Raw genomic sequence first — 14,418 nt, forward strand, 5'->3', positions numbered from 1 at the left:
TCAGATTCAATGGAATTAGAGGTAGTTAAGAGGCTACTGTAAAGCTTAGGCTTAAAACGGCCTCAACTAAAACTAAAGCCAGAGTATAGAGAGAACACATAAAACAAATATTTAGAAGATAAAACCTATAGGATTGAGTAATTAATTTGATGTAGGGGCATACGGAAGAAGAGAGAGCCTAATTTTTTTTTTTTGGCCACACTGCATGGCTTGCAGGATCTCAGTTCCCCAACCAGGGATTGAACCCAGGCCATGGCAGTGAAAGTACCAAATCCTAACCACTAGACCACCAGGGAACTCCTGAGAGAGCCTGATTTTTAACTTGGGAGATAACAGTAGAAAGGATGTCACGAAACAAAATAGGAAATTCAGGAGAAAAAGCAGATTTAAAGGGGGTGGCAAAAGTGCCAAATAGAGGACAATTGTTTATTTTTGACCATGTTGAATGTGAACTGTCTGTGGACACTTGAAGCAGAATAGCAAGTTGGGCAGATAGATGGCTTTGGGCATGTGCTTAGACACTACCTGAAAAATGCTTTTCTCTGTGCAAAAGTCCAGGGAAACAAGTGCCTCCAGGGCCAAAGGACTCTCAGAAATGGCAAATTCTCATCTGAGACTCTGAAGTCCATTCTTCTGCCTGGAAGTGGGTTTGCTGAACTTTGCCCAAGGTAATTAAAACAGAAACCGATGTCCAATGGGGATTTTGACTTAAAAATCTCAGAAGGAAGAGAAGAATAAAACAGGACTATGTCTGACATAATTTTGTAAAAATCTATGTTTTGTCACTTTTTCATGCTTAAACAAAAGCATAAAATTGCTTACCTTAAGAACAGCCAGGGACTTCCCTGGTGGCACAGTGTTTAAGAATCCACCTGCCAATGCAGGGGACAACGGGTTTGAGCCCTGGTCCGGGAAGATCCCACATGGCACGGAGCAACTAAGTCCGTGCGCCACAACTACTGAGCCTGTGCTCTAGAGCCCACGAGCCACAACTACTGAGCCCATGTGCCACAACTACTGAAGCCGTGTGCCTAGAGCCCGTGCTCCTCAACAAGAGAAGCCACCGCAATGAGAAGCCCGCGCACCACAACAAAGAGTAGCCCCCGCTCACCACAACTAGAGAAAGCCCGCGCGCAGCAAAGAGACCCAATGCAGCCAAAAAAACTCAAAAAAAAGAACCCCAAAACCAAAACCAGCCATACAGGTGGTCTTAAGAAGTTTATGTCACTCAATAGCTTGTCTTGTGGGGGTGAAGGGGACCTAAGAAAGAGGAGCTGATGGCAAGGCTAACTAGTATTGATAATAACTATAACTTATCGGTCTCTTAAGCACTTCACAAAGTCTTTCCAAATTAATTATGACAAAACTCTATGAGGTAGGTACTCTAATCTGTATTTTTCTGATATGGAAAATGAGGTTAAACAAGTGGCCCATGGAAACATGACTAAGGGAGCGGGTATGTAGGTAGAGGTTTCAACCCAGGTGTGCTTATCTTAATACAACATCTGGGCTCTTAACTGCCCCAAGCACTGCTTTCCTAAAGATGCAAGGAAGCAGCAGCCTCCAGAGGAGATGGCCAGCAAGAGCAGGAGAGTTTCTAGTCTCCCTGTGCCTGCGAAGAACCCTGAGGGTCTTTTGAACTAGAATTTTCAGAAATTCCTGTTCCTCTATTTGATTAGCTCAGTCCTGGACACAACCCATCAGAGGTCAACAAACTGGAATTCCTCCAGAGTAGATAGACAAAGATTAAAAGGGATCTAAACATACTATAAAATACAAGGGAATACTGTAAGAACTGACAAACCATAAGACATGATAGTACCAAATACATAAAGAGCTATCATATAGAAAAGGAATGGGACTTACTGTTTCTCTAAATCTAAGAGTAATCCATGGCATAGTGCTATGTGAAAATGCAGAGCAAAATATTCCATCAATGACTGCAGATATGTAAACATTTAATATGCAAGTGAATAAGGATTGAAGGTAACTAGGACAGATGAAACACTGATGTGTTTAGGTGATGGTACTGTGGTCAATTTGTGTCGACTCTTTTTTTAGTATTGTTCTGCAAAAAAGAAATTTTAACAAATAAAAGCAAACACATAAAAGAAGAAATGGAAGTGCTATAATCATAGAAAAATGTTCAGCCTTACGATAATCTAATAACAAATAGATTTACATATTTATCAAAATGAAAAACATTAAAAATAGATAATACCTAGCACTAGTAAGGTCTCAGGAAATAAGATCTCTAATACAGTTCTGACCAGAGTGTAAATTTGTACACACTTTCTGAGGAAAAATTTGGCAAACTATATAAAAAAGAATAAACAACAGTGACAATCCTTTGATGCAGCAATTCCACTTTTAAGACTATATCCTAAGTAAGTAAGGATTTCTGTAAGGTTCGAACTAAAAAGGTACTCACAGAAGCCTTGTTTATAATCCATAACAATTAAAAATAACCTAAATGTCTATTATTACTTAATTTGGCTCAGTAAATTATACAATAGAATATTATGCAGGCATTAAAATTATGTGCAAAAAGTACATATATATATATATATATTTTTTTTTGATTGCACTGCGCAGCATATGGAGTCTTAGTTCCCCTACCAGGGATCAAACTGTGACCCCTGCAGTGGAAGTGTGGAGTCCTAACCACTGGACCACCAGGGAATTCCCTGGAAAAAAGTATAACTCATGGCAATAAATGAAGTTCACAACTTGAACAAAACAGGTAACTACATACTCTGCATAGTACGGTCCAGTTTTCGTTTAAAAATATTCTATATATATGTACTATATGTGCATATACACATAGCATATACACATACATATACATATATACATATATTTGGTGCTTGATTTCTTTTTTGCTTATATGTATATAACATTTTAAAATTTATTATTTGATTTTATTACATTATTTTATTGCTTATATAACAAAACAAAGCAATTAAAAATAAAATATGTGGGCTTCGCTGGTGGCGCACTGGTTAAGAATCCGCCTGCCAATGCAGGGGACACGGGTTCGAGCCCTGGTCCGGGAAGATCCCACATGCCGCGGAGCAACTAAACCCGTGTGCCACAACTACTGAGCCTGCGCTCTACAGCCCACGAGCTACAACTATTGAGCCCACGTGCCACAGCTACTGAAGCCCACGCGCCTAGAGCCCGTGCTCTGCAACAAGAGAAGCCACGACAATGAGAAGCCCGCGCACCGCAACGAAGAGCAGCTCCCGCTCACCGCAACTAGAGAAAGCCTGCGCACAGCAACGAAGACCCAACACAGCCAAAAAAAAAAAAAAAATGAGCTTTTCTCATCTATCAAATATGGAAAGTTTTAAAAAAATATGAATTCGATAACACAAAGTTCACAGCACTTAGTTTGTAATGGAGCAGGACCCTATGGGGCCTTCCCGGGACAGGCCTTTTCTCATATCCTCTGCTTTAGTTCCTCTCTGAAGTACCTAGATAACAGCATTTCATGCACATTTCCGGAGTTGTTTTACAGATGTGAAAATCCCCCACTGAAAGGAAGGTATTAACTACTTGATGACCATGAGCACATAGCCCCAGGCCTCCCCATAGCCTAAGGACTGATAATGTTAATCCCTGTGACACCTCCCTGTTGCCTGCACCTTCAGCCAATCAGAGAACTGTGCATGAGCTGATCACATACCTTGCAAGTCCTCCCCCCCCTCCCCACACACTCACCTGGCTTTTAAAATAATGCTTTGCTGAAACCCTTCAAGGAGTCTGGGGTTTTTTTTAGAGCAATGAGTCACCTGTCTCCTTAGTGGCCCTGCAATAAACCTTTCTCTGCTCCAAACGCCCACGTTTTGGTTTCTTTGCTCTCACTGTGCGTTGGGCACACGAACTTGCGCTAGCAAGTTGATGATCAATAAATACTTCCTAAATGGGAAGGAAATCTAAAAAAGAGTGGATATATGTATACGTATAACTGATTCATTTTACGGTACAGTTGAAACTAACAAAACATTGTAAAGCAACTAAACTTCAATAAAAATTATTAAAAAAAATTATCAGAAAAAAAAATACTAGTTCTTCTCTCTTCCCTGGTGACAGGAGGTATTCAAGCACAAATTAGAAAATGGCAGATCTGGGATGTAGTTGAAGAGATTTAGGCAAGAGGTTTCATTAGATGAACTCTAAAGCTCCTTTCAACTCTGACATTTCATGATCAACACAATTTTCCCCTATTTACCTCTTAAACTATCAACTGGGATAATACAAAAAACTACAGTTTGTATTGACTATTTAGTAGCTGTGTTACCATCAGTAGCACTATACATTGTGAATGGAGGGTCGGTGGTGTGAAAAAAAATCCGGCACGAGGGAAGCCAGACGCAAGTCCCAGCCCACCTCTCCACTGACAGTTCCCTGGCTTCCTTTTTTTGTGAATGAATGGTGGTCCTCAGGCCTCACATCAGACACTATCCGCGAGAAACATAACTTTAAAAAGGGAATTACTTTCCTTTTCCAAGGAGTTGCCGGGTGGACCAACACAGAGGAATGGAGCGCCCTTTCCAACCGCCCGAAAGTCTGGGAGACGTTCAAGACCCTGGGATCCAGTCAGTAAGGGACGACTGGGGAGCTCTCTCTAGGCACTGAGAGGGCCTCTCCCAGTTGGCCGCACCGGGCCTTCTCCGCCGGGCGCCGGGAGGTCGCGCTGGCCGCGGCTACAAGCAGGACAGCGCGGAGGGGCCGAACGCTCTGCCAGGTACCCTTACGGCCCCCACGTGCACGCCGGCCGCGAAAAGGCTGGGGCCTCGGGCGGGGGCGGGGCCAAGGCCGCGGGGCGGGGCTCCAGCTGCGCGCGCGGGGCGGGGGCGGGGCGCGCAGCGTGGTCTGGGCAGGCCCGGCGCTCCTCCTCCTCCCGCGCCCAGGCCTGGCGGGCCGAGCTCCTCCCCCGGCTCGGCCTCTCTCCCCACCCCTGCCCTCCTTCTGCCCAGCAGTTCCTCCTTCCCTCCTCCCCCTCTTCCTCGGTGAGGTGCTCCTCCATCAGCCAGCCAGCATGGCGGCCGTGGAGACGCGTGTGTGCGAGACGGACGGTTGCAGCAGTGAGGCCAAGCTCCAGTGTCCCACCTGCATCAAGCTGGGCATACAGGGCTCGTACTTCTGCTCGCAGGTAGACTCCCGCTCCCCAGCGGCGCCGCTGCCGCCCCCCCTCCCCTCTCCGCCTGACCTCGCGGCCGTTCGGGACACGCTCCTCCTCTTCCCCCCGCGGCCGCGCCGGTCGCGCTTCCTCCTCCCCACAGTCTGAAGCGCCGCCGCCCCCTCTCTCCTCCGGGGGATCTGGGGCCCCACCGGACCCCGGCCTCGCGGGGCGCACGCTGGGTAGGGGCGCGGGCGGCCGCGGCCATGTGGGCTGGGGGCGGAAGCGGACTTGCCTTGGGTCGCTCGGCCGCGCTGGGGCCCCGCGCTGGGGCCCCGCGTTGCGGGGCCGGTTCTCACCGCGCATCCTCTGCCCGGGCTGGGGCTGCCAGGTGTGCGGGCTACCCGGGACAGGTGGGGACGCCGGGGGAAGGGGGCAGCCCCAGCTGTGCGAGTCATCACAGCTGCACCTCCCGGCAGGGCTCTGGTCTTGGTCGCTGAGGGGTGCGGGGCCGGGTAGTCACTCTGGTCCCTGCGGGACTGGGGGTCGGAAGAGACCCGCTGGCCTTTGACGAGTGAGTTACCTGGGACGGTGGGGGTCGCAGAGAGCAGGTATACTAGCTCCAGCCCCACCCACCTCTGTCGGTAGGCTTTACTGCTGCGCATTGACACTTCGGCAACTTTGGGGTTGGGGATGGAGAGGGATCTGTGTAATTCATTCCTTTCCTTTGGCATCCAGAATTATTAATTTACAAAACCATAAGTTAACAGTATGAGTCACCTCTGATTTACTGAATTTCCCACTGAGTGAAAACGACAGTTCCATTAAGAGTTATGCTTTAAAGCCGTAGTGTATTTTAACAAGTTTTGTGCGGTGGAGCAAAGCCAGCACTGAATGGGGTCCGGACTGAAACGTGTGCTGGTGTTTATGTTTACTGAAGAGCACTAGTGTTCCGGCTGCGTTTAGACGCTCGGAGCGTTGGCCCGGCGGCATTGGTACGGCTTTTAGTTACAGTCCGGATTTGTTGAAGAGAGGCACGTGAATATTCAGGTACTAAATCGGTAGTGTCCCGCGGGGCGGAGAGCATGAACAAAGAGTCTGAAGGCACGGTCAGGGCCCTGCCCTTGCCGTTGACTGTGAGATCTTGAACTAGTCAAGTTACTTAATCTTTCTGAGCACCTCTGTACAGAGGGGGAAGATGATACTTTTACTTGCATATTTCACAAGGTTGTTCTGAGGCCCAAATTATCCAGTGAATGTGAAATCTTGGTAAAACCTAAGGAGGTTCTTTTTAAAGGCCGTCAGTACACTGTAGCACTGTTACATATAAAAATATAAACGAATAGAAGGAAAACAAATATATAAGAGCAATAATATAAATATTTCAAATATAAAATGTGTAAACATAAAGATGTATGTAAAATTAACGTATAAATAAAATCCTTAAGGTCCAACACTTGTAGATAAGCCGTTGTAAGAGATCCTAGCTGTGTTGTACAGGTGTTGTTTTCAGATAGGATATGGTCCTTGACCTTGTTAGTATCATTTGGAAAAAGTTGCATATGGAGAAGTGTTGCTCATTTTAAAAATAGCATTGGGACTACTCAACATGCTAAAACTGGTCTGAGTCCTTTTGTTTCTTTAAAATAATTTTCAAATTCTATAATTTGTTGAGGCCTGTGTGGGACCTGGACTTAAAAAAACAGTAGTTTATCTTTGGAAATTGTGTACCGCATGAGTAGACTAATGTGGTTTATGTTGTGCTTAAATTTAGTTGGCATTTGGTAATGTTAAGTGAATTAATATGTACACAGACTTAACTGCTGGGATTTTAAAAAGATACTATGCAGCCATATTCATCAGGGATGGGTGATATTCTCTTAGGCATGGTATTATTCAGTAGAAAGAACATTGGCTCATTGGGGTTTATGGAAAAATGCCACAACATTTGTGAAAACATGCAGGGTTTATTCAGTACGGTAGGTATTTCATGTTGGATTCTGCAGGTATATTTCTAGTCCCATTGTTATACCTGTAGTGAAACATATCCTGACTGGTGCTCGAAGCTGTCTCTTTCTTCATTTCTGTTACTACCTCCTTTAGTCAGTTTTTAAAATTTCTCACCAGTTTCTCTTAGTTCATTTCCCTGTTGTAGTTTCCCACCTTGCAAATAAACACCCACAAAAAAAAAAAAAAGAAAAAGAAAAATCAAAGGAAGAAAACCTTTTGTACAGAAGTTATTTCTCCCCTAGCATAGCACAGTCTGACTATGCTTACCGCCACCTATAACAAATAGAGTTACCATTGCTTGCAGGATTCTAGCCCCATAGTCAGGGCACCTCTTCTGAGTCCACCTTTATTCTCTTGCTCTAACCAGAGGCTGTATTTATACTCTTTCCCTTACCCAGAATGTCACCTGTCTTCTGAAATCACAGCTATTCTTTCAGTCCCAGCTTGAGACCTTGATCAATCATTAACTTTTCCTAAGCCAATTTCCACATTTGTGATGAAACTAGGGCTTCGTGCCACTTCTCTGATCATCTTCACTAGCAGTGGTCTGTCTTTTCTCTTCTCCTTGCTCCTCTGGTCCCCAGCCTGGCTATCTGGCCAGCTTGTCTTTGGGAACAAACCGAACTAAACTACAAGAGCCGTAACAGAAGTAAGCCTTTCCCGGTTACCCTGTCACACCACCTTATTCCCTTTATAACATTTTATACAATCTGTAATTATTTCATTTTTGTTCTTGTTTATCTGTCTTTTAATCAGAAGGTGAGGTCATGAAGAAGATATCTTGTTCACTTCCCTATCCTCATTTCTCAACACAACCGCTCTATGCAATAGGTGGTCAATAAATGCTTGAGTCATTGTATCAAAAGGCAGAATAAAGAGGTAGACTACTGCATTTGAATCACAGCTCCATTACTTACTAGCTGTGTGCTTTAGGTAGATAACCTTTGTTTTTTGTTATAGCCTTTTAAAATGGATCTATGAATAGTACCAACCTCAGGGTTGGTACTAAATACTGAAGACTAAATACTAAGTGTATGTAAAACACTTAGCATAGCAGTGCATTTCATCAGTGTTAGCTCTTTTTATTGTTATACTGAGTTTACGCTTAAGAAGATAGAAATATTTTTATTTAGGATGCTTAATTTTAAGAAAAATTTTGGTCCTTTAATGAGTAAAACCTGTTTTACTTGAAATCGAGCTTTTCAGGAGTTCCTGATGTTTGATGATATTTCTTTATAGATTTATCCATCTTATTCAATAGTAGTTGACCAATTTTAATAGTAGTTTAGTAGTTTACTTGTAGTCCCTAACAGTTTATAAGAGCTTTTTGAGGATGGAGGCTGTGCTGTACTCATTTTTGTATTTCTTTTAAGTGCCTTGTACACAGTAGGCACTCAGTTCATTAAATGAAAGAAGAAAGGTCATTGGGCCTGAGAAGGAAAAGCAAAGATCAATCAAGCCCTTAGTGAACCCCCCAGGGCAGATGCTATCTTGTCCTTAGTTGAAGGATCTGCTGAGAAGGACCTGAGTGATTTGCAGCCCTTCATAAGGCATAAGAACTTAAAAGGTAGTATAGTATAAGTGGAAGGAGCCTGCCTGGGTTTGGAGTCTGACCTGGGTTTAAAATTTTTGTGACAATGTCCTTGGGTAAGTTGTCTCCTATTTTATGAGAGGGCTAATGGTACACCCTCTTTATGGGGCTGAGGTGAAGGTGAATAAGAGCATGCAAAGTGCCTCACACAGTGTTCAGTAAATAGTTTTATTACACATATAGCCTTATGTCTAATACTATTACAGTCAGATATAAGGAAGGTTTAAAAATGTTTACGGACTCCTAGAGTAATGAAAATAAAAACAAAAATAAACAAATGGGCCCTAATTAAACTTAAAAGCTTTTGCACAGCAAAGGAAATCATAAACAAGATGAAAAGACAACCCTCAGAACGGGAGAAAATATTTGCAAATGAAACATCAGAAAAAGGATTAATCTCCAAAATACACAAACCGCTCATGGAGCTCAATATCAAAAAAAATAAACAACCCAATCAAAAAATGGGCAGAAGACCTAAATAGACATTTCACCAAAGAAGACATACAGATGGCCAAGAGACACATGAAAAGATGCTCAACATCACTAATTATTAGAGAAATGCAAATCAAAACTACAATGAGGGGGGCTTCCCTGGTGGCGCAGTGGTTGAGAGTCTGCCTGCCAATGCAGGGGACACGGGTTTGAGCCCTGGTCTGGGAAGATCCCACATGCCGTGGAGCAACTAAGCCCGTGAGCCACAATTGCTGAGCCTGCGCGTCTGGAGCTTGTGCTCCGCAACAAGAGAGGCCACGATAGTGAGAGGCCTGTGCACTGTGATGAAGAGTGGCCCCCACTTGCTGCAACTAGGGAAAGCCCTCGCACAGAAACGAAGACCCAACACGCCAAAAATAAATTAAAAAAAAAAACAAAAAAAAAAACTACAATGAGGTATCAGCTCACACTGGTCAGAATGGCCATTATCAAAAAATCTAGAAACAATAAATGCTGGAAAGGGTGTGGTGGAATGCTGCACTCTTGGTGGGAATGTAAAGTGATACAACCACTATGGAGAACAGTATGGAGGTTCCTTAAAAAACCAAAAACAGAAGTGCCATATGACCCAGCAATCCCACTACTGGGCGTATACCCTGAGAAAACCATAATTCAAAAAGAGACATGTACCACAATGTTCATTGCAGCACTATTTACAATAGCCAGGACATGGAAGCAACCTAAATGTCCATCAACAGATGAATGGATAAAGATGTGGCACAAATATACAATGGAATATTACTCAGCCATAAAAAGAAACGAAATTGAATTATTTGTAGTGAGGTGGATAGACCTAGAGTCTGTCATGCAGAGGGAAGTAAGTCAGAAAGAAAAACAAATACCGTATGCTAACGCATATATATGGAATCTAAAAAAAAATAGAAATGGTACTGATGAACCTCGTGGCAGGGCAGGAATAAAGACATAGACATAGAGAATGGACTTGACACAGTGTGGGGAGAGGGGGAAGCTGGGAGACAGTGAGAGTAGCATTGACATATATACACCACCAAATGTAGAATAGATAGCTAGTGGGAAGCAACAGCATAGCACAGGGAGATCAGCTCTTTGCTCTGCGACCACCTAGAGAGGTAGGATAGGGAGGGTGGGAGGAGGGCTCAAGAGGGAGGGGATATGGGGATATATGTATACATATGGCTGATTCACTTTGTTTTACAACAGAAACTAACCCAGCATTGTGAAGCAATTATACTCCAATAAAGATGTATTTAAAAAAAATAAAAATATAAGCAGTAAATAAACATATTCTATGACATACAGAAAAAGTGTTTAAGGAGAAGCATTGTTTGTTATGAACATTTTGAACAAATTCTTGCAATAGGTTCTTTCAAGGAAGCAGTGGCAATGTAAGGTGACTGATTGGGTCTTCAGTAAGAAAGTGAGTGGGTGGGCATCTTGTATGTTGGAGTTGGAAAGTGAGGAAGGAATTGCCCTTCCAACATGTAGCATCTTTGAAATGCAGACCTGCCCTCTAGAACTCTTTCTCCTTTGGTAACAAAGTTCCTGAGAATGCGGAGTGTTTCTGGAACTCATCTTCATCCTCATTGGAGGTATTACCATATTATACTTTTTATTTCTAGGGATTTTCTTTAAATTCCTCACATTACCTCACACTATGCCTAGATATTGCTGTAAGATAGGTGTTTGGGTACAACTGTCTTAGCTTCTTATTAAAAAATGAATAGGATGAAGGTCTAGAGAGGTTGTGATTTTTTTTTAAACAAAAATAACTTTCGCTGTAGAAAAAATTAGAAAATGCAGGTGAAAAGTTACCCAGTGATTATTTCTGTGAGTTTTTTGATGGGTATTCTTACAAACACATTTATATATTCTTATATACATTTATGTGCATATACTTGTATGTGTTTTTGTCAGAATGGTACCATAATATACATAATCTTAGGGGATTTGTTTACTTTTATGTCTTAACTAATACATTGGGAATGTCCGTAATAGCTACATTTACATTATCCTTTGTAGTGGCTGGACTAATATACAACGTGATAGATGTACCATCCTTTATTTACTCACTTATGGTTGAATTTACTTTCTTTTCAATTTTTTTAGCTACTGTTTAACTGCTCTTCAATAAATGTTCTTGTGAAATTTAAATCATTTTGATTTACTCGGGAGTATAGGATAATAGTAGGACTGGTACAGGAACCCAGGAACCAAGGATTGAACCACCCCAAGCTGCTGGTAGTTCTCACAGTGTAGTCAATGGATTGTTACTAGTTTGAGAAACTTCTGGTGGTGAATGGAGATCTCCTTTTATTGACATGTTTGTATTATAAATGCTTGTCATGAATTATACTTTTATTCCAGTAGAACTTGTGAAAAGCAAAAGCATCATTTGGTTGGTAGATAATCAAAAGTTGAACAAGTCTTTAACTCTGAGTTACTGTTTTAGAGATTGAAGGGCTATTGGAAGTAGATGTGATCTTATACTAGTCATATAGCTTGTGGTAGAAGTTTTAGTCACTTTTTTTTTTTTTTTTTGGGTGAGTCTGTTTCGGATTTGGCATACTTACAACATTTTTAGTTTGGTCTTAGTAAATTTGGTGGGGATGACAGACACATAAGCCCATTGCTAAACACATACCCAGCTCTAGACAGGAGGGAGAAGCTTTAGCATGGTAGTTCCTTCTCTGTAAATGAGGAATTGTCTTTGGTATTAATAGCAAATCCACTTAGTTGATGTAATATAGGCAGGAATACTCTATAGAGCAACCGTTGGGATTCTCTCCATATTAAAGTTTTAATGTAACCAAATATAAATATAATTATCCTTTCTGCTTGATCCTGAACCTCTCTTGACCTCACAGTTTTAACGTGAAGCATTTGCTTATTCATGCTTGGGCAGCTCAACAATTATAAATCTTTTTTTTTCTTTGACTGATATCAGTCTCGGATCTGGCTTTGAATAAAGAACAATTCAACACACCCTGTAAGCTAGGCCTGCCTTTCTCAATGTGTGTATTTAGCAGCTATAGTTGAACCTAGGAAAGGGGGCCCTCTGAAAATTCCCCTCAATTATTCATTGCAAATGAGTTTTCTCTTTGTGCACCATTCACAATAGCTAAGTTGTGGAAACAACCTACATATCCATGGATGGATGAATGAATAAACAAAATGTGGTATAAACATATAATAGAATACTATTCAATTTTAACAAAGAAGGGAATTTTGCAATGTGCCACAACATGGATGCATCTGGAGGACATTGTGCAGCGTGAAATAAGTCAGTCACAGAAAGACAAATACTGTGTGATTCCACTTACAAAAGGTACCTGAAATAGTCAAAATCAGACACTCAAAGAGTGGTTGCCAGGGGTTGGGAGAAGGGGGAAATGGGGAGTTACTAACCAATAGACATAAAATTTCAGTCAAGTAAGATGGATAAGCTCTAGAGATCTGCTCTTTACCATTGTACCCACAACAATGTAAATTATATATATATAAATTTTTTGGCTGTGCCCTGCGGCATGTGGGATCTTAGTTCCCTGACCAGGGATTGAACCCTTGTCCCCTCCATTGGAAGTGTGGAACCTTAACCACTGGACTGCCAGGGAAGTCCCAATGTAAATTATTATTGACACTTACAATTGTTAAGAGGGTAGATCTCATGTTAAAGTCTTCTTACCATTAAGAAAAAAAAGTTCGGGCTTCCCTGGTGGTGCAGTGGTTGAGAGTCTGCCTGCCAATGCAGGGGACACGGGTTCGAGCGCTGGACTGGGAAGATCCCACATGCCGCAGAGTAACTAGGCCCGTGAGCCACAATTACTGAGCCTGCGCATCTGGAGCCTGTGCTCCACAACAAGAAAGGCCGTGATAGTGAGAGGCGCGTGCACGGTGATGAAGAGTGGCCCCCGCTTGCCACAACTAGAGAAAGCCCTCGCACAGAAACAAAGACCCAACACAGCTATAAAATAAAAAATAAATAAATTAATAAAAAATAAAAAAGAAAAAAAAGAAAAAAAAGTTCTTTCCTGTTTTTGTCTCTAATAACCTATCTGTTTTATAGCTAAGTTCAGTGCGGACTTCTTCCTGATACACCAGAGCTGTGCCATGTCTGTTGGAAAGCATTCCGAAAATCCCTGTCAGCTGGAGTTGGCTAGTGTGACATTTATCTGGGTCATAGGCTCAGGCCTCTAAAGAGTGGTTTGGGTATAAGTGAAATTTTGTGACTTTAGCAGTTTCCTTATCATCATATAGTGGGAGGCAACAGAGACTTTTCCATATTTTGAACTTGTATTTATTGGTTCTGCCTTGATAAAAGGTACAAAAGGGCAGCCCTTTGCGTCAGATTCTGAAGGTTATCCTGCTTTATCAATCAAGCTATGAGCTCAAATCATTCAGTAAAATAGGTAAATGTAAGTGTCATTAGGTTTTAGACATGGCATGGCTTTTTTTTTTTTATTCCCTCCTCTGAATGGGGATTTATTTTCTTACTGATTATTTCACTAATTGGTGCTAGTGATGGGTTTAACTATTTGAATACTGATAACTCTGCATTGTTCACTACTAATATGTAGAGAAAAATATAAATGCAGTTATGTGATTTAGTATTGCTTTTTTTTTTTTTTTTTTTTTTTAATTATTGATTCCTACTGAATCAGCAACTCTGGGGATAGGTAGAGCCTAGCAACATGTGTTGTTGTTTTTTTTTTTTTTTACTTTTTTTGTTTGTTTGTTTGTTTGTTTATTTATTTATGGCTGTGTTGGGTCTTCGTTTCTGTGCGAGGGCTTTCTCTAGTTGCGGCAAGCGGGGGCCACTCCTCATTGCGGTGCGTGGGCCTCTCACTATCGCGGCCTCTCTTGTTGCGGAGCACAGGCTCCAGACGCGCAGGCTCAGTAGTTGTGGCTCACGGGCCCAGTTGCTCCGCGGCATGTGGGATCTTCCCAGACCAGGGCTCGAACCCGTGTCCCCCGCATTAGCAGGCAGACTCTCAACCACTGCGCCACCAGGGAAGCCCTAGTATTGCTTTTGAATTGAGGTTTTTAAGTACCTTAAAGTCAGGATCTATAAGTTTTCTTTTTTTACTCATTTGTTTTTATTAGATGTTGAATAGAATAAAAAACTAACAGTAAGTCATCCATAGGATCTAAAGAAACATGGTACAGTAAATGCCTCTATACTTAACCACCTAAGTTATTAAAAAGAACATTATGATTAAAG

The 14,418-nt window shown here is 42.2% G+C and overlaps 1 protein-coding gene across 1 annotated transcript in view; it reads left to right on the top strand.

The window, feature by feature from the left end:
• Positions 1-4,948: 4,948 nt before the first annotated feature.
• Positions 4,949-14,418, top strand: part of METAP1 (methionyl aminopeptidase 1) — a 70,140-nt gene continuing 60,670 nt past the window's right edge. Inside the window, exon 1 of the mRNA XM_036853019.1 lies at positions 4,949-5,158. Within this exon, the coding sequence (XP_036708914.1) occupies positions 5,045-5,158 (114 nt within the window). The 5' untranslated portion in view covers positions 4,949-5,044. The remainder of the gene's footprint in view (positions 5,159-14,418) is intronic.

This window comes from Balaenoptera musculus, chromosome 5 (assembly GCF_009873245.2).
Source record: "Balaenoptera musculus isolate JJ_BM4_2016_0621 chromosome 5, mBalMus1.pri.v3, whole genome shotgun sequence".
Classification (NCBI taxonomy): domain Eukaryota; kingdom Metazoa; phylum Chordata; class Mammalia; order Artiodactyla; family Balaenopteridae; genus Balaenoptera; species Balaenoptera musculus.